At 40.7% G+C, this 24789-nt stretch overlaps 2 protein-coding genes across 2 annotated transcripts in view; one reads left to right on the top strand and one right to left on the bottom strand.

The window, feature by feature from the left end:
• The window catches only part of LOC137273959 (uncharacterized), a 230421-nt gene that overhangs the window by 129224 nt on the left and 76408 nt on the right, over positions 1 to 24789 (bottom strand). The gene's annotated exons all lie outside the window — the stretch shown is intronic.
• Positions 5356 to 17608, top strand: LOC137271886 (uncharacterized). Its single transcript, XM_067804272.1, has 13 exons — positions 5356 to 5362; positions 5593 to 5747; positions 6765 to 6997; positions 7528 to 7713; positions 8671 to 8815; positions 10527 to 10768; positions 11318 to 11433; positions 12355 to 12512; positions 13294 to 13535; positions 13961 to 14055; positions 15659 to 15810; positions 16471 to 16703; positions 17419 to 17608. The coding sequence occupies exons 1-13, from the start codon at positions 5356 to 5358 to the stop codon at positions 17606 to 17608; spliced, it is 2154 nt and encodes a 717-aa protein (XP_067660373.1).

Raw genomic sequence — 24789 nt, 5'->3', positions numbered from 1 at the left:
TTCCTTCGCCGTTGATGAAAGATGCACAAAAGGAAAAACGTTTAAACTGGTGTCGGGCTCATGAAAATCAAGACTGGGATAATGTTTTCTTTTCGGATGAAAGTTCTGTTTGGCTTTTCCCAAATTGTGTGAAAATTTGGACCAAAGATACTGTCAAACCCATCTACCAGCGACCAAAACATAGCCCGAAGTTTCACATATGGGGTGGCATATCGGCTCGCGGAGTGACGCCATTGTGTGTTGTCACGGGAAACTTGACAAAAGAAAGATACGTTGACATTCTAAATGGTCACCTTCTTCCGACAGCACAAACATTGTATGAAGATGATTGGATTTTCCAGCATGATAATGACCCAAAACACACTGCGCGCTACACAAAACAGTGGTTGTCGGGCGAAAATGTTCAAGTTTTAGACTGGCCCAGTTACAGCCCAGACTTAAACCCTATTGAGAATGTGTGGGGAGTCATGAAGGACAAAATAAACCAAAAGGGACTGAGAAATATTGAAGATATGAAGGCCGAGGTGGTCCAATATTGGGATACCCTGTCACACGATTACCTACAAACTTTGATGGGTAGTGTGCCTAGGCGTATTCAGGCATGCATTGCTGAGCGAGGAGGTCTAACAAAGTACTAAAACCAGACTGAGACTGTAAAAGGATGATGTTTTAACATGTTTATGTAAGTAAAACGCCAGAAGTTAATAAACGTAATGAGTTACATGACGCAACATGATTCTCAATAATTTCTGGGAATACTATATTAATAATTATTGCACACATTTCGCAGGTTCTCGACTGCACAAAACCAAGCTGCCTAAAGTTTTTTATAACAAGTTGCGTGCTAGACGTGGGTCCCTTATTAACTTTATGCTAAGGAGTTCAGTCAGATATAAGACAGTCTGTATAACAACAACAGTGTATCAACTCATCACTTCCGAATACTTCCGAATAGCAAATCACATGACTCATTTGAATATTTCGATAGACTTGATGGACGTGAACTGAATAACAGTTAGTTTTTCATAATTCAGAAGTACTGAATAACTTAACAGCTATTGCACAGTAGTGCACCTGTAAAAGGATTCTGTATGTTACCACACCACTACAGATGTTCGATGTAGAGCGTTTGAGTAACGAACCTGCTGCAAATACGTCATTCGTTATTCGACATACAAATAACGAAGCACGGATATGCTGGGATTAAGGCATCAAATGCTTATTATTCCATGTCGCAATAACAAACCCGGTGCTGGATAGCTTGTATCCTATGGTTCATATTTGATAGAACTGATGGATATTGAGTGAATAATGAACCCTCTACTTACTTCACGCTGACCCTCCGAAAAACAACGGATTAATATTTATTTGGGTCATATACAAACGGAGATTCAAATATGAAACTATTTCATTGGTACATGGTGCCGCCATTCCACGTCGTTGATCCAAACCGACTAAATGACTGGAAACATTAATCAACTACAGTGGAAGCTGTCTAAACCGACATTCATCGGGACAGAAGAAATAGTTCGGTTTTGACAGCGTGCTGGATTGTAGAGCTTGTGATAAACGTACAAGCCACGGGTGGACCTGAGACTCTAGTGCTGGTGTTGACAACATGCTGGATTGGACAGATGCCGGTTTTGACAGCTTCCACTGTACTCGGTTGACTGGCATCACTAGGCATTGAAGCGATAGTCTATAGTGGGATACTGAAAATCGGTGTATTACTGAACAAGCGTAGACATTTTGCAATTTATGAAAAAATAATTGTGAAAAGCAAGGACACCAGCTAAACCCATCGGAATTGGTTTTCGTATCTGTATTTGCAGACCTGTTCTTCATTAGTGTAGCTTCCCATTGCTAAGGGCGGTGACTCTAAAGGATGGACTGATGGACTGCCGCGAATATAAAATAAAACACTGCAGTTGAGATTTGGACGTAAGTGTACATAGCGAAACTATTTGCACCGATGGCACATGCGAGAGCAACGTCCAAATGTCATCCCGCAAGTTACTGCATGCACAGCTCTTTGCATCAGGGCTCTAGTTGAGTAGGGAGCATCAGTATTGGGATGATATGATGGTGGTAGGCGCGTGTTCGATTTTGTCATTGGCAGAGTCACAGGTCATTGCTATCTGAACAACATCACTGCACCATTCGAACAGCATTTTGACAAAACGCTTTATCTTTCCGCCTTATGATGTCCATCGTGCTCACTCCCCTGACAACAAGGCATCCATGTCGTGCTGTGGCTAGCACTCTGTAACTGACGCCTCATGTGGATCACGGACTCCTTTCACAAAGCACCAAGGTGACTGTAGGTCACTAAGGTAACCTTAGTGTTATGTTAATAAATAGGACTTCATGTTAGCCTTAGTAAAGTTTACTTCGTGAAAGGAGTCCCTGGACGAGGCCAGATGACACTGGCGCACTCCTTTGAGTGGCATGTTTAGAATTTTGTGAATCAGATAAAGTCAAACGTTATGGATGAATAACCACAGGCAAACTGTAGCGCAAATGTGGATGCGCAGCGTAGAGAAAATGACCAGTCTTCATCGCTTCGCTCACATATATAAATACTGGTCATATTCTCTACGCTGCGCAACCCCACTTGCGCTACAGTTTGCCTGTGGAACAACTTCTTTATTCAAACGAAGCGACGTTTCGATATAGATTCTTGTATCGTTGTCAAGCTAAACGTTTTCGTCACATTAAACCCTGAATAAAGAAGTTGTTCATCCATACAGTTTGTCCTTATCTAATAATGGTTCATTTTTTTATCACAAGAATGCCTCAAATAATTCGTACATGTCTATTCAACACGGCTTGTTTGCTGAAAATTTAAAGCTTGACTCCGACCTCTTCGTCAGTCCAGTCCGCTACCGCCTCATCAGACAGGCAATAGAACCCTTTGAATCAGATCGATCCCCCTCCGTCACGAGGAATCGAGAAAGATGTCGACCTGATAGACTACGCCATTTGAATTGTCGTTGACAATAATGCATTGTATTCCCCAATGAGTATTGATGGCACACCAAACAAGTACCCTTCAAACCCCAAACGTGCTAACCCGAGTAACGTTCGTATCGCTAAAACGTTATCAAACATCTGTACCTCACTGCACGCCAATAACAACAGCATACTAGGGGCTTGTCTTGGAATACATGTAGTTTACCGTCTGAGTCTTGTCTTCTGAACCACAGACGTTGCCTACAGCAAGCTTGGTGTGGCCTTCGGTGATGTGGAAGCAACACTGGGCAAATCGATGGATAACGGGGACGGATGTTGTCCTCCATCAAACGGTTGTCCACGGTTATCCCATGTTTTGATGTCAAACCAGCAACTGTCTGTGCTGCTAACGTGGATGGCCGACCCATTACACGCCATCTGTTTTGTTCTTCCGTAGATAACATATCCAAAGAGATAATAATGTGTTTCGGCTACAAATAAAATGTCGGGGTTTGTTTTCATCATACCCAAGGTTATGTTTCGTAGCTCACGCAAGGCATCTTGACGTTCATTTCTAAACAATCATCGTTTACTGTATATGTTCAAACGCCTGTATGGGTAGCACGTTTGAAGCAAACATGCTAACATCCCTTGTGTGCGTCATGCTGGAACGTGCACGAGCAAATTGTGAATCAACAACATATTGTCGAAAACCTTCATGGACATCTATTGAATACAATGTACGTTTAAAATAAATCAATATATTCATATTTTGTGTTCATTTTTCTATGAAAATTCATTTGAGGCGCAGTTACCCATTTCGAAACTTTATACTCACATCATATCATATAACAGATATTCTCTTTGAAAAACGTTACAGTTTTAGTGAGAGAAAGAGTTTTGTTTTACGGCGCATTCAGCACTGTTCAAGCTATATGGCGGCGGTCTGTTAATAATCGAGTTTGGACCACACAATCGAGTGATCAACAGCATGGCCATCAATCTATGCTACTGGGATACGGTGACTTGCCAACCAAATCAGCCAGCCTGACCACCAGATCCCGTTAGCAGCCCCTCAAAAAAACATAGGTTACTGAAGACCGAATCTAAGCCGGACCTTCACGGAGACACTTTAAGTAATGAGTACAACGTGTTCCCGTTAATACTTGTATTGTATCCATATTTCAGGATGCCTTGTTGGACTGGTATGGATCAGGTGCATTCCTTGTTTATGAAACATGCAATGAATACGATAGACACAAAGTCTTGCCATGAATACGATAGACACAAAGTCTTGCCATGAATACGATAGACACAAAGTCTTGCCATGAATACGATAGACATAAAGTCTTGCCATGAATACGATAGACATAAAGTCTTGCCATGAATACGATAGACACAATGTCTTGCCATGAATACGATAGACACAAAGTCTTGCAATTAAAATATTCTGAATGTTGACAATCTTTTCTTTTTAAAATTACCAATGCTAATATTAAAAACATTAAAAGGAAAATGCCGGCATTGTATAAATATTGAACAGAGACTGGCTATTCTACACGGAAATGTGATAATTGTTGATGTAAACTCCCCGCAACATTTAGTCAGTGGATAAAACCGCCCCTCTATTTGGACTAGACGAACATCGGCCGGCATAACACGCACGCAGGTATCCCTAGCGTTTAGACAGGTAAGCCTGTCTACCGTGAACAAACATTACAAGCGTCGCTAGAGAAGTGAGAATCTCATCGTGTTTGTTGAACGTTAAGGTGAAATACTCAAGAGTAAAATGATTAACTAATTAACATTGCGAACCTGCACTGTCAAAATCTGTAAACTGATCCATTTCCTCAAAACGCCTATCCCTTACACGTGGGCCAATGAAAGTTTGGGGAACATTTTTTAATGAATATTTTGAAGGGTATAAATATTTTACTTATGATTGTACCTTCCTCGAAAGATCCGAATTCTAAGATAAAATGACGATTTTGATCAGATTGTTTGTTTTGGGTTTCATTCTAAATTCGGTATTTTCTTTGCCACGTCCGGAGTACTCAAGAAGGAAATGGCCGAGAGGGGACAGCGGTAAAAATATAAGTAAGTATGCAAGTAAAACTTTCTGTAGTCTATATTCTTTAGTAGCCTGCGTCGCGCTACAAACATATTATTATGAAAACTCTGCGTGTGTGTGTGTATGTGTGGACAAGTCTTACATGTTACGCAGACACTGGGTGTCACCAGGGCTCTCAGGTGATCAATTCCTAATTACTTTTTTTGCACCCGATAGAATCACATTCAGGAAATAATCAAATCTGGTTGTTATCTGGCGTTCGCATTGTATATTATCATCTGCTATTACGCATAAAAAACTATTAAATTCAATATATTTCCTGTAGGTGGGAAATGCGAAGTACGTATGGCACAAACATAGGAATCAAGCAGACAGTTAAAAATATTACAATTAACACTAATGATTAAATGTGAAATTACAAATGAAATCAGCATTATAATGTTGTTTGGCGCCTGATGTATGTATCGAAGATCACCCATTGGCATGCTCATTTCAGCTTTTAGATGGAAGTTTTCATGAACCATATATTCACTAGTTTGCCGTCATATGTAAATTATGATTTATTTTAGATGTAAACACGAACTGCGATGCTCTGTCCAAAAGTCCCTCGTGTGACTTCTACAGCGCATGTCTAAAGACGGATGTGACGTCATGCAGCCTCAGAGATGCAGCCGAAGACTTCTGTGAGAAAGCCAGGGTTGGTGAGCGGGAACTGAACAGCCTGGTGAGAATTGGCACATATTGCCAAACGGTTCATTCCCCGGTTGCTAATGTGTTAGATGAAGGTTTGGGTTCGAATCTGAACCTGGTTGCCACGGATGCAGCTGATTGTCATTGTTATCAGTTATTTTGGTGATATTATAAAATCTTATTCATATACAATTAAAAAATAGTGGTTATATTTCATTTTGCGAGCATACCGCTGGCTAATGCCAGTGCATGGGAGAATAAACAATTAATCCAAAAATTCTCTTCTTCATCTGTTTCCTCCTTGGCTTCATTAACTGTATTTTATCAATCTTTCAAGTCCAAATTCCATTCTCTATTTGAATGGCACATTATAAAATCCCACTTACCATCATAGAACTATATGTCACCTGTAAAGCATAGCAAATTAGAACAACCTGTGATTTGTAACAATGTGAGACGAAGCTGTACTGCGAAACAACACGCTGTAATGTGAAACAATATGGAACTATCTGAAATGTAAAACGCTATGGGACGAACTGTTATGTGAAACGCTATGGAACGAACTGTAATGTGAAACAATATGAGACGACCTTTACATATATCTTCACCGGGCCTCCGATATATTTTTTGCTTAAAGTAAAAATGGGCGCAGATGGGTTTGTGGTTTGTGGTTTGTGGTTTGTGGTTTGTAGGATTTTGTTTTGTTTGACTACTCTGTTCAAACACATTTTGTTCTCTGACATGATACAAAAAACACACTTATTTAGACCCCAACTCATACTTTTCAGCAAGAATGTTGATTTCCTTTAGAAACCCCGAAAGCAATGCTTTTAACATATTGGTTATTGTTTCGTATTTTTCAATTTCTCGCTAAGCTTCCCTTACGAAGCTTGTGTAGTAAGTCCTTGAATGATTAAATGATAAATTGACGGATGATCCCGAAACATACTCCCAATGTCTACTGTGTGAATCTTAATGACTGATTGTATATACCTACCAATATATCTAATGTATATATGTAGTATTTGTGTAAAGAATTCGACTGTTCTAGGGCAAAAGGTATCTCACAGATGTGAGGACTTGTCTTCAGAAGAACCTTCAGGAACTTGATGACGTCACGTCTTGTGATTCGACGGACCTCGGACGTGTTTTTGCGAGATCCGATATCAAGTCAGATTGTATTTACCAGAATGTCACTTTATGTGCCGTTCTCAGCTCATCGGAAAATACTCTCACTCTTCTCGAAACATTCTCCAGCCTAGAGTCTAGCAGCTTCTCACAACAGTACGTATCACAACCATTCCTTCACACTGATGTGTTTGTTTGCTTTTACGGCTATTTTGGAATATTAGTTGCTCAAACCATATATTTTCCACCTTTACACTTTTGTGTAATATTCTATCTGGAGACAAATGTACGTATGGGCAACATTCCTGCATAAAAGTATCCAAGAACTTCCACTGATCTGTGTTTGACTGAACTCGTGAAACATGCATTCTTTTGGAGTGTGTTTTTTCAACTACGGCCTTAAATTATTAAATTTGCCGTGCACTATCCCTATGTCCATTATACTATTTACCTACCAAAACATAAAATATATGCACGTACGTACACACATTCACATTCATATTCACACACATACATATTCACACACACAGACACACAGACACACACACACGCACGCACACGCACACGCACGCGCGCACACACACATCCTACCTCTATTAGAACTGTATCGAGTTATCAATCACTTCTATGGCAAATATACAATCTCCATTTTCTATATCTTGTGATTCAAATCGTTTCTGTTTCAGATTCATCGCTCGCTTCCAGTCCCTGTCTCAGGGTTGTAACGAAAGATCCAAAGAGAACATCGAAAACATATTTCCCGTGGATTTTCAGGACATTCTCATTCCGAAACCTGATGCACGAACAACACCGAAAGGGGGCGTTACGAGTTCACCGACGAGTTCACCGACGAGCATCGACTTACGAGGTAGGCCCCGATGTTCATACCAGCACCACCATAATCTGGATAATGTCCAAACGTCGTACGTTATGACTTTGCCTGTTTGTTGTATAACAACGTAAGTTTCCACTTATGTGACGACGGTCGGTTTTTAATCGAGATCGGTCTCGACAATCTAGTGATCGAAATCATGAGCATAGCTCTATGCATTTTGGATACGATGGCACACGTCAACCAGTTCAGCGCTAATGACACCACGACCCCGTAAGTCGCCTCTGAAAACAAGCATGGGCTGCAACTGTAATCAGTAAATGCAGTAGACCACCGAGATATTAATGGAATATTGATAAAAGCGACGTAAAACACACTCACTCACTGTCTGTAGTACAAAATATTTAACAGCGCCTTCATCCGTCACTCCGTCGTGCGTTTTACGAACACCACGCGTCATGCCTGATGTTCAGTTAACTGTTCACGTACTTTTCTTTCAATTCATGTTCTTTTGACCACTATTCGATTTTCTATCAATTTCTTTTACGCCAAGTGGAACCTGTTTTAGCAGGGAATCTAGACTGATAATTCTCTGACATCTAGACATTGAATATTTACTTCTAGCTACTCTTGTCTTGTCGTGTCGGTTCCAAGACAGACGAAATTATGGATAAAAACCGAAAGTTCTATGATCACAAGAAATGGGTACTTCAAGAATTTCTACATTTCGTTTTACGCGGTATATTTGTACTGGTGACGTGCACGGCGAGTGAATGACTGAGTGAGTTGAGTTTTGCACCTCTTTTAGCAATATTCCAGCAACATCACGGCGGAGGACACCAGGATGTGCTTCACACTGACGTGTACAGAACCAGCTGGTATGAGATCACATCCTCCGAACAACCTCCTGTAAGTGATTTAGCCATACCTGAACATTACAGTTTAAGGACTCTTTCTGTTGGAGGTACTCTATTGCAGTTATCAATCTTTCAGAAAGGGATTGTGAAACTCTCAGCAAGAGCACTTCCTGTGATTTCTATCCTGCTTGCGTGAAACCTGATGTGGCTTACTGCGAACTACGCGTGGACACTGAAGACTTCTGCCAACAATCACTATCAGCTGAGGAACAGTTTGACTCTTTGGTGAGAATGCTGTTTTGATTTGTCTGTTCATTGGTTGCGTGATACTCTTACTTCGCGTGTATCAAGGACGTGGTGCCCGATGCTAGGTGTTAGGTCGGGGACAGTTTGGCAAAGTAGGATCAGGATATGTTTCCAAATGGTCCCAAAATTACATGGAAAGATTAGCATATAGCATTCCCAGAAATTATTGAGAATCATGTTGCGTCATGTAACTCATTACGTTTATTAACTTCTGGCGTTTTACTTACATAAACATGTTAAAACATCATCCTTTTACAGTCTCAGTCTTGTTTTAGTACTTTGTTAGACATCCTCGCTCAGCAATGCATGCCTGAATACGCCTAGGCACACTACCCATCAAAGTTTGTAGGTAATCGTGTGACAGGGTATCCCAATATTGGACCACCTCGGCCTTCATATCTTCAATATTTCTCAGTCCTTTTTGGTTTATTCTGTCCTTCATGACTCCCCACACATTCTCAATTGGGTTTAGGTCTGGGCTGTAACTGGGCCAGTCTAAAACCTGAACATTTTCGCCCGACAACCACTGTTTTGTGTAGCGCGCAGTGTGTTTTGGGTCATTATCATGCTGGAAAATCCAATCATCTTCATACAATGTTTGTGCTGTCGGAAGAAGGTGACCACTTAGAATGTCAACGTATGTTTCTTTTCTCAAGTTTCCCGTGACAACACACAATGGCGTCACTCCGCGAGCCGATATGCCACACCACATGTGAAACTTCGGGCTATGTTTTGGTCGCTGGTAGATAGGTTTGACAGTATCTTTGGTCCAAATTTTCACACAATTAGGGAAAAGCCAAACAGAACTTTCATCCGAAAAGAAAACATTATCCCAATCTTGATTCTCATGAGCCCGACACCAGTTTAAACGTTTTTCCTTTTGTGCATCTTTCATCAACGGCGAAGGAATTCCACGTTTTTTCACCCAATTAAGTCTCTGTAATTCCTGCCTAACTGTTTCATTGCATACCTGAGGACTTCCTCTGCTAATCATTTCATTTCTGATGTTCTCAACACTTTTCAATTTGCCCCTACTCACAATCTGCCCACGTCTTCGGCGATCCACAACACTGAATTTCCTAGGCCGACCTGCCCCTGCTTTGTGCTCTATCCCGGTTCCTGTTTGAATATTCTTCAAAGTTCTGTATACTGTAGACAGAGGAATACCATGTCTACAAGCTAACACTTTAGCATCAGCCTCACCCCTTTCAAAATCATCTAGAATGAGCTTTCTTTTCTCTCTTGCTGTAAATTCTGCCGTGTCAACACAGGAAGCCGTCTGCTCAGACAAGGGAGATAACTCTTGACGTAATGAGCTGCCTTCCAAGCCTTCAAGAGTTGTCTCCCTTATTTAGTATGCTTAGTGCATAGTGAAAGCCCTTTTTCCAATCTTAGCAGCATTAGAAAAAAACCCAAAGATTTTCTCAATAATTTCTTGGAACACTGTATATGAAATAATAAACAAGTAGCACTTAATGCAACTTATTTTTCAAAGTATAATAATATAATTTCATAGTACTGTCGGACGGTGGTTTAATTTCTGGTTAAAAGTGCTCGCCGAAGACCCAGGTTCGATTTCCCACATAGGTACAGTGTGTGAAGCCCATTTCTGGTGTCCCCCCGCCGTGATATTTGCTTTAATATTGCTAAAGGTGGCGTACAACTAAGCCCACTCACTCATCCACTGCAGGGCCGGAAGTACCTCCAGGACGTCAGAGTGTGTCTCCAGACGAACTTACTAGCAAATAACGACGTCACTTCTTGTACCATCAACCAAGTTGGTGGCTTGGAACAGGTGTTTGTTCCTTTTGGCATCAAGTCTGACTGTCTGTACCAAAATGTATCCTTGTGTGCAGTGATCAACTCAATATCCAATGTCCAGGCGCTGTTTGATCTGTTCTCCTCTCTTCAGTCTGGTCCATTCCAAAAACAGTGAGTAATGGCATTCATCGGTTGTTTGCAAAATTTACATATGACCTCGCAAGACCAGGTTTCAAAAGTGCATTCACATTTAATGAAATACTGACGAACCGGGCAAGAATGTGTCTTCAGCAACCCATGCTTGCCATAAAAGGCCATCTACGGGATCATTTCTCTGACTTGGTTGACACATCGGTTCCCAATTGCGCAGATCGATCCTGAGGCTGTTGATCAATGGATTGTCTCTTATTTACAGACCGACGCCATCTATCTGGAATATTGCCGAGTGTAGCGTAAAACTAATCTCACTCATTAAAACACTTGCAACGTGGCGATCTTATATCGATCAGTAAGAAATTATCAGAAATTAATCAGATTCCCCTTCTAACTACGAATTGTTAGAAAAAAAGTATTCTTGAGCAGGATGATTAACTTTCATCATCCAGACTTCAATAACATTTGATAATTTGATTATTTGAAGACGAACACCCAACAGCTAATTCAAACAGAAAGTAATTCTACACATATTATATAATTAAATTATTGTGTAATATTTGCCAGATTCCTATCCCGATTTGACACTCTGGTCGCTGGATGTAATGAAGGCGCCAGGGAGAAGTTCGACTCTATCTTCCCCGTGGATGCTACTGAAGTCCTACCTCAGCTGGACGATACAGGTAAAACAAAGCATTCGTCTGTGACGTCATGTGGTATTTTTCCCAAGGAGCTGAGATGACATTTTTTTTATCTGTGAGCTACTTGTACTTTATCAAGGAGAACAGGGTTGTATTTTATTAGTAAGAACTTGTTTGTATGTCATCAGTGAAAACTTGGTAATTTATCCGTGGGAACTTCAACTGGGTTGTACTTTATCAGTGGGAACTAGGCTACGTTGTATATTATTAGCAGGAACTTGGTTGTATATTATCAGTGGGAACAAGGTTATATATTATCAGTGGGAACAAGGTTGTATATTATCAGTGGAAACAAGGTTGTATATTATCAGTGGGAACAAGGTTGTATATTATCCGTGGGAACTAGGCTAGGTTGTATATTGTCAGTGGGAACAAGGTTGTATATTATCAGTGGAAACAAGGTTGTATATTACCCGTGGGAACTAGGCTAAGTTGTATATTGTCAGTGGGAACTAGGTTGTATGTTATCAGTGGAACCAAGGTTGTATATTATCAGTGGGAACTAGGTTGTACATTATCAGTGGGAACTAGGCTGGGTTGTATATTATCAGTGGAAACAAGGTTGTATATTATCAGTGGGAACTAGACTAGGTTGTATATTATCAGTGGGAACCAGGTTTTATATTATCAGTGGGAACCAGGTTGTATATTATCAGTGGGAACTAGGCTAGGTTGTATATTGTCAGTGGGAACAAGGTTGTATATTATCAGTGGGTGTATATTATCAGTGGGAACAAGGTTATAGAGTATCAGTGGAAACAAGGTTGTGTTTTGTCAGTGTGAACCAGGTTGTATTTTATCACTGGGAATTGGGTTTTACTTTATCAGTGAGAACCCGTTTGTATTTTGTCAATGAAAACTAGTTGGTAATTTTTGAGTGAGAACTTGTTTGTATTTTATCAGATCGAACCAGGAGGGAATGTTCGAGGCTGGCCCAGGATGGTAACTGTGAGTTCTACACCCAGTGTGTCAGTGTGGGCGTCAACACATGCTACGCCCGAGATGAATCAAGGGCATTCTGCAAGCAAACCGAGAGTAAACAGGACAATCTGGATGCGAAGGTACTTTCATGTGTGTATACAGTTCTCGAAAATCACGAAGCCATGTTTACTGGCCTTAAGCACAGTTGTCGATTGTTGTATATATTGTTAAACCTTCAGAATGTGCACTACATCATTTGAAATATACATACTACTGACCTCCATGAAGTGCCTACAGTATAGTGAGTGAGTGAGTTTAGTTATATGCTGCTCTCAGCAATATTTTAGTTATATGGCGGCTGTCTGTAAATAATCGAGACTGGACCAGACTACCCAGTGTTCAACAACATGAGCATCGATCTGCGCATTTGGCAACCGATGACATGTGTGAACCAAGTCAGCGAGTCTGACCACCCTATCCCGTTAGTCGCCTCTTACGACGAGCACAGTCGCCTTTTATGGCAAACATGGGTTGCTACAGGCCTATTCGCGGGCCTCTACAATACACATATTGTTGACTTCCATGATACAGATACAGTTGACATACACATAGTGCATACCGTTGACCTCTACAATGTACATAAAGGTATCCTATACAATGTACATTAAATGGACCTCCACACAGTGCTTACAGTTAAAACTGAGGACTATTTTATGGATACACAACTGTTTCATTCTGATGATAAAGTGATGACAACAACGACACTAGAATCTATATCAAAACGTCGCCTATACAGAATAAAGAAGTTGCATATCCCAGAACTAGTCCTCATTCTTCATCGACCTAACCAGTCAAAGGTGCACATACAGTTGACTTCCAGAATGTGCACATGTTGACTTCACTTCACCGATATACCTACAGGGCCTCACCTACATCCAGAACGTGAGAAAGTGTTTGATGGAGAACCAGCTACAACTGCGAGACGTCATCCCATGCGAGACACTCAGGCCTCAGATATTTATGGCACTCATTCAACCCAATGGAAAAGCATCCGATTGTCTGTTTCAAAACGGCACGGTGTGTACGGTCCTTAACGACCCTGGTAACGTCCAGGCCATTCGAAGCATGTTTTATTCAGATGGTGAGGGGGAAGTGCAAAACAGGTACGGTCGATTTGTACAATTAATACCTTTGAACTTATTTCAAATAGCAATACAGGATCCCTTACACTATCTTAATGTTAACCAGGGCTTTCGAAATATGGTCATGATTTCAGACGCCCAAATCACGATGGGTTAAACTTAACACTTCATAAGTGTTCTTATAATTTACTGGATTAGTTGGTTCAAACATTCACTGACACCGTACAGTCTGAAATGCTGTAGAACCAGCGTTTTTTGGCTCTCGAAGACCTGGGTTCGAATCCCCACTTGGGTACCATCTGCGAAGCCCATTCACGGCGTCCCCGATGGGGATATTGCTGGCATATACATGTAAAAATGATCTCTAAGATGTCAAAATTCCTTGGTTTAATTCATTTATTTTGATCTGTACAACGTTAATATGCTGGTGATAATCACCTCCACAGAATTGCATCCTACATGGGTATGTTGGTGCAACAGGAGTGCGGGAAAGGCGCCCAGGCAATACTGAAATCTCTCTTTCCATCCCCATCTCCGAAAGGTCAGTCACTCAATATATTTGAACTGTTGTTCATTAGGTGTTGCCCACTCGTCTGAGGTATCATAATTATGTGTTCTGACTTGGGCACACCAGAACTGATTCTGAGTTCGAATACCTGTTCGTTTGTATGTATATTCTTTTTCGGTGTGTCTGCGTGCAACACGTGCCCGTATTATTAATAAATCCCGGCGACCTTCATCGCCCCACTTTTTCCTCTAACAAAAGCAGGCCATGATCTTATCTAATGTAACCATTTTGTACAGAATGAGAGTTCCAGGTTTTCTGTTCAATGACGCTTTCACGTGTTCAATGTTTGTAGGCAGTATTATACACAGTGCCTCGTGGTTTCCCATTATCCGTTCAAATGTGATGCTTTATTACTGTACAGACAAACATACTTATCTTCTTATCTGAATTCAATTCGTTAGACTGTTCTCCTTCAAACAAACACACAATCTTAAAAATATGGCCATGTACATTATTGTTAATCAAATATTTAAGTCAACAAAGATGAATGACCCCTTTTGCTTTCCTCTGCCATCTTGACATGTTCATTTATAGGAATGGAGTAATTTTGTATTCTCATGTACCACAATTGGTGGTGTTTCTAGTGAAAACATTAATTGAACAGTCATGGTAATAGTCAATTTTGTGTGAAATGTTGATGACGTTCCTGACTACTGGAGATGGCCAGGAAGAGCATTCAAAATAATGCCACTGAAACTGCGTTCACCCGCAGCTGTTTTACAGTAAAGCTTTTCGAGAATGTCTTTGCAACGCAGTGTCTGAGTTGGTGTGTGAGGCTGAACAAAGGCTTTGAGATAAGAAGCATCTGTCTTGAGACATTGGAAAGAGTGGAATGGGATTTTGAGCGTGATTCTGCTGAAAACTGGTAGCCAGTGGAGCTGTTTAATAACGGAGGAGATTGTAATGATACTGGCAGCTGTATTTTGGAGGATATGAAGTTGGTGAACGAGTGTTGAGGAGACGCCATGTATCAGGGAGCTACAGTAATCTAGTCTGGAGACGATGAGCGATTGCACTAGCATTTAGATGAATCTTGTGAAAAGGTTTTCCGGTCTGATGCAGATGGAAAGGACATTTTCCAAACTGCTGCTGCTTGATTCTTCCTTGTCATATTGAAGTAACAATCAACATCCAGATTCCGCACTTGTCTCTAATTGTGCATGTGATTTTAGAATCGGATATCTCATGTAGTTGTTGACGGAAACCAACAGGAACATCAGTTGTCTCCTCGTTCAGTTTAAGAAAGTAACTCTAATATCCCTGAAAACCTCGTTAAACTGCACTTACTGCCGTAGTGATGCATGCCTTTGCAGGTCACGGGTACGGTGCTGACTAGACCACAAACAACGAACTTGGATTCAAACCCATGATCTAATTATTCTGTCATGCCCTATTCTTGGAATGTATCTTTGCCAGCGAAATGCGGCACCTAGCCGATTGAGCAGATTGAGCTTCATCCATCTATAAGGATTGACTTCGTGTACCAGTGTGTAGAATTGATACTGATTTAGTTTGTGTGCTTCTAAAAGCGGCGAAGACAGTATGCACCGCTCACCGCATGTTTTGTATGCTTCAGCACTGACAGGATGTGACGCATTCCTCGTGAACGCCTCCTGCGACTTCTTCCCAGCATGCCTTGCTCCTGCAACATCCAACTGTCGTATAGGAACACGCGTTCATCAGTACTGCACCAATTCGGAAGAGAAACAGGCGGAGTTTGATTCTATGGTACGTAACCATGGCGATGTGTAATCTCAACATCCCTAAATTACAATACCGAAAGATATCAGAAAACTTCTATCTATAAGACAGCGGTAAACACCGAGGCTGGACTTGAATCAATCAAACCAGTGAACATGAATAAAGCTTACTCCTTTTTAGACGGAAGGGATTCCGTGACCATGGCAACAGTGATCAGCTCAGATCCCTTGGCAGATTTGAAATGTTGGTTTGAAGGTACGATCCATTTAATGTTTGTTTTATAACGCAATATTCAAGCGGATCGTAAATAATCGAGTCAGCTTCAGACAGTAAGTGAACAACACTATAAGCATCGGTCTAGAGAGATGCGATGACATGTGTCAACCAAGTCAGCGAGCCTGGCCGCCGGATCCCGTTAGTCGCCTCGTAACACAAGCATGGGTTGCTGAAGCCCAATTTTAACCCAAATCACATCAATCTGAGAGTGTGCATCTCCAAGTCAGAAGAGATTGTCTTAGTTAACGAATGTCAGTCAAACAATCAGCAAATTTTCCTTGTAGAGAATAACAGTTTTATAAATGCAAAAACCAATTCGATGAGACACTGATGCGGAATGGTGATATTCGAAGTTTTACTCTAGGCATTTTTCTCGTTTCAGTGTTCAAAAATATTATTCATTTCATTCAGGGTGTCACTTACATAGAAAATGTCCGGCGATGCCAGATCAAAAAGCTCCTTCCCCTGGAGACAGCACGTGAGTGTAACGACGTAGCCGTCCCCGCGTTGGAGACGTTGACTAAAGTGCCCGGATGCTTATGGCAGAAAGGAGAGTTCTGCAAACTTGTCAGCACAGAAAGAAACTGCAACGCGCTCTTCCATATCTTTGGTCTCGGAGGAACCGATTCAGACATCAAAAGCAAGTAAGTGCCTGGTATCGCAACCAGTTCTTGTCATTCTTTTATGGCTGTAAGTTTGAAACTACACATAGTTAAGTAGGTGCTACTGAGATACAAAGGACTGTCTAGGCAAAATACGTCACGAAAAAGGTTTCACGCCGCTCTTAGGAATATTCAAGCCACATCACGGCGTGGAACACCAGAAATGGGCTTCACATTGTCTCCATGTGGGGATCTGATCCTTGGTCTTCGGCGAAACGAACGGGCTGTTTAACCACGAGGTTATCTTACTGCCCATAAACCGCCGCTACCAATGAGTATTTGGGGAGGAAGAATTGGGTGAAGCTGAATGTTTCATTGTGTTGCAGTCAGCACTGTTTTGACTACATCGGGATAGACAGATGAATGCAAAAGGATACATTGAACAGCAATTAATGGTACTTCGAACAAATAATGGCGTCACACATTCATACCTCGAGCTTCTATATGGCGAATGTCCTAAATAATCAAACTGATTTTGTGATAGATTATCAATAGGCGTTATTTTCTGTTTTCTAAAAAAATGCATTGTTCGGGTAAATGTCATGTTGATAGACATGTTTATTGTTATAGTCTGGTATTGATAACAACCTTTTTCAGAAGCATTGTTGTTTCAGTCGTTGCATTGCTGAGCAGTATTGTTCATTATTGGTCTTAATATTTGCAAACAAGCTTTTAAAAGTCGTATGTACTCTTTCAGATTATTTTTCACTTTCAACAACTTGGCGTCTCAATGTTCCGCTGAGGAAAAACAGTCCTTTGTGGACTTCTTCTCCACGAAGTTTCTTAGGAGCATTCAGGACGACATTGCAGCAGCCACTACCACCGCAACAACACCTACTACAACCAGGTCGACCACGTCCATGATGATGGGATTGAACGGAGATTAAATGACACATTTTTGTCACTTCCGGCACGTGTGGGTTGTCATGTATGCCAGCGGTATGCATCATGACCATAAATTTCTAAAGAGGAAAACTTTCTTCCGTCATACGTCACCGTTTTACAGACTTTGTGACAGACGACACATCATATTTTTACACACAAAGATAAATGAAACGTTCTTGTCAAATGCATTTTCAGGTTTTTAGAAAATATCAACGTCATCAACGTTTAGGGCGTTTTTATATGCAGGATTATAGTACCGGAAAATAGAAATGTAAGCTTAAACTGAATTAAGGGATTAGGAAAAGAAATAAATTTGGCCATGTTACTGTTGTATGCAGTCGCTAGTCGTCATAATTAACAACGAATCTTTCCATGGTTTGTCAGTATGTCAACTCGTAGGTATTAAAGACGTTACTTGTGAGGTAGTGAGGATACGTACCTTGTGCTTTAACATCTTTGTTGTAATTAACAGTAGAGATACTGTACTTTTGTGCTGTGTCATCGGTCGTGGCGTTGCTAAAATGTTCTTGAGCTTAGGTATTGTCTTCTATTTAATGCAGGTTAGGAAGTGTAGGATACTTGTTCCCCGTTTTGTGTAATAAAACTGTATCTGAGTAAGGTATTAATACGTGATAATATTCTATCGAATCTGCTTACATGTAACGTTGATGGTAAAAAGAGTGAGTAGGTGAGTGAGTGAGTGAGCCATTTTAATGATTTTTAAAAAATCGGGAGAAAAATACCGAAGTAACGCACGTATGACCAGTTTGCTACTTTTCTATAAACCCACAACCATGGGAATGGTGCTGGCTAATAAACATGCATAATTAGGGCGAATCGGGATTTGAACCCGCAATCAAAGAGTAATTGAGTGTTCAAGGGTCACTACTCCGAATTCGAACACCGGATCCTGGTCCGACAAATGAGCCACAGCTCGGTACAACGAACAGCACCGCTTGTGCGCCCATGCTGCGGTATCAGTTTCTACGAATGATATGATACTCGTACAATCTCCTTGGCGACACTGGCTGATCCACCGTCTACAATATCTAACGTTGACATGATACCATTGGAGCAGCGCTAGCTACATACTCACCCACTCTATATATTTAATGAAGAATATTTCAACAATATACAAAATCGTTTTCGCAGACATGCTGTCTTGTTTCATGGAATTTATTGTATGGATGGATGTGGACGGGTCAACACAACGAGTAATACTGAACAACAAAAGAAACGCAACTTTTTGTCAAGTTTATGAATAGGACATAAACATGAACGCTTACTTTTATGAGATATTATTTTTTCGAAACTTGCGATTCTTTTGCTGTTCAGTATATATCTCCCGTCATCTGATTACTCGTTGAGGTATTTAATAAAAATGTTTCACAATAATGTTAGTAACATAAACAGTTAGATGTATATTGCTATGATCTGAGATTTGTGCACACACAGTATACACCTCCTGCAAGCTCCATACACAGTATACGGTCACCTCACGTCGCGCCGAGTCTTGATTATCAACAGCGTTGAAATGTTTTCTGTGAAGCTACACGACCTTTATCTCGAACAGTTAGTTGGTTGTAAGGTCCTCACAGCTCAGCATCTTGATTTGATACCGCTCCAGATCTACGATTGCCTTGTCCAAACAGGCCTGAGAGGCTCCGTTTCGGTGGAGGAAGCGCTCCAGCTCTTCCCACGTGAGTGCGGGGTACAGGAAGTACGTCAGAGGACGGCCCACCCAATAGGAACTACCCTCAGGTTCCAGAACCTACGCAGAAACCCAGAATATCGTCAAAAAAAGGTCAAAATCTCGTTTTTACATAACAGGGTAAGATTAAAGAGCCTCGTCTTTTTCTAAATGATGTGCAAAGGAAGTGTAGGCCTCTGTGTAATGGAAGATGTAGGAAGCATAGACAATTTCTGCAGTATGCAGACTGTACAGTACAACTATTCTAATTGTACCTCAACAGGATATCATAGGTTACCGTGACCTGTCACACCGTCCAAGGGAATTAGGACTTAGCTTTGGTCATTGGTAGGTCAGTTTTAGATCTGTCGTCATGACATTCAAGTTGTTCAAGGTTTTACTAAGACCTTGAATGCTATAATCTTGACCAAATAACTTTCTAAATTGAAGAATCTATAATTTGTGGAATTTTCATCAGCAATTATGCTCAATTATGTCTCGTAAAACATCGCCATTAAAAGCTGGAACTGCAAACTAATGATCGATGAAAAGAGAAAACTTACAACTTGAGTATTTACTTACAATTTTTTACTTCCAATTCTATAAAATCTTGATTTTTCGGATATATTATGTGTATTCCCCAAACACTTCTTAAATACATTCTTAAGTTGAGAATCTTCGATTTGTGGTTGAAATAAGAGATTACAAACCTGGAGGTTTCTTCAGCAAACCATGCTTGTTATAAGAGGAATCAGCGATCAGGTTCACTGATTTGGCTGACATTTGTTCATGCCCGTGTTGTTGACCACTGGATTGCCTGGTCTACATTTAATTATTTAAAGACCGCCGCCACATAGCTGTGATATCGGTGAGTGTGGCTTTAAATAACAACTAAACAAAGCAAACACACGGCGATTATATATTCTGATGCGCAATGTAGACAACAGCCTTACCTCAGCTTCCACCGTACTAGTCACTTCCACCTCAGATGTGTAGGACTCGTCTGATCCGTCTGAAATGGGAAATAGGAAACGTAGTCATCGTCGTCGGCGTCATCATTGTCATCGCCATCGCTATCGTCGTAGATATACCCACATCTCAGCCTGTGGTCCGTCCGTCCTCATACTCGCATAACATGAAGCGGTCGGGTAGCCTAGAGGTTGGCCCGTTCGCTCCCCAAAGAAATGGGTTTGCTTCCCCAAGGGACAAGGTGTGAAATTCAGTTCTGGTATTCCAGGCAGAGATATTGCTGAAATATTGCTGAAAGCGGGCTCACACAGTCTAGACGGCTGTAAAGTACTAGTATTTTAGTTACTTATAAGGAATCAACTTATTACTGGAAGCAAGCCTGAAATAAGGGCAGTCCATGATGTTTACCTCCCAGGAGAACCAGACGAACAACGAGTCTCTGAAATATTGTAGACGAAAGGCTCACAGTAAAAACGAACAAACAACAACAACAAATATAATGAAGAGGAGCCCTGAGACTTTCTTCATTTTCAGAATCTGTGGAAATCTAGACTACATTTTGTAGACTTGCGTGAGCTTTCTTGGATACATTTGCTTCAGGGTCTGTATGACTGACTGCACGGGAACATAATCAATGTCTCGAGTTACCAGTAATACGTTCTCAGTCACCCGTCCCCCTTGGAACCATAGAAACAAAGATAAAGAGATAAGTGGTATAGAAATACTTAAAACTTTTTTCATGTGCATATTTCACAGTATACTGGTGTTTTGTTGTGGTAATGTTTGGGTTTCTGTTTCCGTATGGTCGCTGTGTCGCTGTCAAATGTATCCATGGGGGTATAGCGGTATAGCGGTATATCAGTGATACTTGTATATCAGTTATAACTTAGTGTCAGACGAAAGCACAGAATTAACGATTTGGTCCAACAAGTCATGTACCATAAACCCCCAAAGCAGGATGAGGAGGAATGATAGATTAGACCCAAGACCCACAAACATGTGAACTACAGGGTATCAGTGAGTGAGTGAGTTTATTTTTACGCAGCACTCAGCAATATTCCAGCTATATGGCGTGGGTCTGTATATAATCGAGTCTGGAACAGACAATCCAGTGATCAACGGCAGGAACATCGATCTGCGCAATTGGGAATCGATAACATGTGTCAACCAAGTCAGCGAGTCTGACCACCCGATCATTTAAGACCGGCAGCTTACAGGACTGGGGCAAGGAAACCATGACAATGAGAAAGAAAATACTATATACATCAGTATATGGACTTACGGATTCAATATAATATAATATAATATAATATAATATAATATAATATAATATAATATAATATAATATAATATAATATAATATATGTTATTTATGTGTATGCTCTACAGACAGTGGTACGATAGCTCAGTCGCCACGACACTGATAAATGTTGATGGCCTTGAACAAGTAACTTAAGTTTCCCCTGTATCGTGGACGAACGGGTACATTGAACTCAGTGTCAACTCAAGCCATTGACACCATCCGTTCTGTTAACAAACTAGTCATAATAACACTAAACAACAGCTATTTTCCAACGTCAGGTAGCATTTGTACCGGCAAATGATCTGAATACAACACAAGCACAAGAAAAGAACGGCAACGATCAATTAAAAATAAGAAAGATAAAACAAAATCAAGGTACATTGCTCCATCTATAATTCAACTAAGTCCAAAGACTAGCGCATGGTCCTTAAATATGCATAGCTTTAACTGTAAATATAAACACATATAAATTGAAAAGGTGCTCAATGGAGAGGACATGAACATCGGATCCAGTCTTGCTTCATTTAGGGTTTTAGCATTGCAGGGAGAGCTAAGGATTAGGGAAACTAATGTGGCTCAGAGACTGTGGGAGAGACAGGGTTAGGGTTAGGGTTAGGGTTAAGTCCCTACTCGGATCCAATCCAACCCTAATTGTCTCCACAAGCAGCTAAGATAGAGTACAGACACCCGATATCCGCTTTAAACTAAGAAAAGCCCCCAAACGATCCACCTCTAGTTAACCTCAATCTTAGTCCTAACCACACCCGTCAGCTGTGGCCCTAACCACACCCGTTACATGTGGTCCTAACCACACCCGTCAGCTGTGGCCCTAACCACACCCGTTACATGTGGCCCTAACCACACCCGTTACATGTGGCCCTAACCACACCCGTTACATGTGGCCCTAACCACACCCGTCAGCTGTGGCCCTAACCACACCCGTTACATGTGGCCCTAACCACACCCGTTAGCTGTGGCCCTAACCACACCCGTCAGCTGTGGCCCTAACCACACCCGTTACATGTGCATACATATTAATCATTTATATATATATATTTTGCATATAGGCTTGGATCTAAATATACTTAAGAATCACAATATTAATACAAACAATGCGAGTTAAGAGAATTCTATATATTTTAGATATATGTGTCTGTGCAGATCCAAAATTTTATAAATTTACTTCACCAACAACATATTTCTCCGACACCGTTTTGACAAAAGTGAGTGAGGATATTTTACGCCGCTTTTAGAAACATTCCAGCAATACCGAGACACCAAGGATGGGTTACACACAGTGCATTCATGTAGGGAATCGAAAGGGGTCATAAGAGTGACGAGTGAGCACTTTAACCACTAAACTACGGACTATAAATATGTCTCCATATATATGTCATACAACCGAATGGATACAACGAATAAAGTGTCTAATTTTAAAAGAGCGACATGCCATTCTTCACTTGGACATTCTTGATTTCGTCATATTTATTTTTTTTAAATTCTTTTTCTTTGAAACTTGTCAAATGTAGAATTGTTCAAAATGCACGAAAATAGTGTTGGCTTGCATGAATAATACATCTATAATACTGTCACGAATGCGACATTGTCATTTGAGTTAAATATTCACAAATATTCAAGCAATGCAAGTCACGTGATAACTAAAACAAGAGTGAACCACCTAAAGTCTAAAAATGCATGCTCCAAAACAAATGCTAGTCCACATTTGACATGAGTGTTTTTAAAATAAATTATATTCATGATGCATAAAAATGGATATTAAATGTGATTTTATTTAAATAATCATGTGCAGCTATTCACCAAGTATCCCTGTCAGTCTATTAGTAGCCAAGCGGTTAAGGCATTCGCTCGTGACGCCGAATGTCTGGGTTCGATAGTTTTGCACAAGCCTGTCACTGTGATACATGTAATGGGATATGTTCACCACTCACTATAAGTAACATTGTCACGGTCGAGATATCTGAAACTGAAGCTGTGTCTGTGTAAAGAGGCCATGTCAAGCTGTAAACTGAGGCTCGCGAGGGGAGAGACACTTCAACTTTAAACTTTATGTTTTTGTCCGTTTGAAAGTTCACCTGAAATGTTAACTTTTCTTTTTAAGCTGAACTTAAAGTCCTCGGTACTTAAAATGTCACCCTGAACTGAACTTATGTGCGGTGTTCTAGTGTCTACCCATCTACCTAGCTGCCTGTTCGCGCCAACCTACGACTGTATACGTTTTTGCCTAAATTCATATATATGTTTGTCATGCTTAAAGCTTTGTGTAAAACTTTTCATGTGCTTAACCGCCTGTGTACGTATCTCTGCCTGAAACTAACAAACTGCTGAACCGCCAGTACGTATCTTTGCCTGAAACGTTTCATGTGCTTAGCCGCATGTTTACATATCTATGCCTTAAACTAATCAACTGTTTAACCGCCTGTATAAGCATCTGTGCCTAAATGCTTGTATAGGTATCTACATCTATTCTTCAAGCTATTCGTGTTCCTGGAGGTCTGCATTCGCGTCTAAGCTTGGAACTATACAGTGTTCCTTACCGCCTATATATTTGCCAAAGCAAGAAAATAACAGATATGCTTAACCTCCCGTAAGTTTGTTATTGCCTGGAGCATCCCATGCGCTTGTCTTTCACTTAATGTGTCTTCGACAGAAACTATTCTTGTGCTATAGCGCTAACCTTATGCTAAGGCTGGCCTGCATGCGGAGTCCAAGGATATATGACAAGTCTATATAAGCGGACTGTTATTTATTGTTTTAGAAATTATCATGTAATCTAATAAGTCTTACCTTAGACACTTGTGCAAGTCTGCTAAACCTATGCCGAACACTATTCATGCGTATACCTCACTGTATATTTGTCTATACCTAAACCTATCTTTACCTGAAAGTAAGCGGTAATTACCCTATTCCCCCTCCCTCTCCTCGGCCAATCCTCGTTCTGTACAATTGATAGGTCGTTATTTGACAGCTAAATTTTACCGACATACAACCTAACGTTCAGTAAAACAGTCCTCTCCTCGCATCAGAGAGAGAGAGAGAGAGAGAGATAGATAGATAGATAGATAGAGAGAGAGAGAGAGAGAGAGAGAGAGAGAGAGAGAGAGAGAGAGAGAGAGATATTCCGTAGTTTGTGCTATGCACTTCTTTTCCAGTGTGGGTCTGTATTTACTTATTAATCTTCAGTCACAATGCGTGCTCAACGC

The sequence above is a fragment of the Haliotis asinina genome, chromosome 2, assembly GCF_037392515.1.
Source record: "Haliotis asinina isolate JCU_RB_2024 chromosome 2, JCU_Hal_asi_v2, whole genome shotgun sequence".
Lineage (NCBI taxonomy): Eukaryota > Metazoa > Mollusca > Gastropoda > Lepetellida > Haliotidae > Haliotis > Haliotis asinina.
Note: the sequence above shows the minus strand (reverse complement) of the source record. Positions and strands in the feature narration are given on the sequence as shown.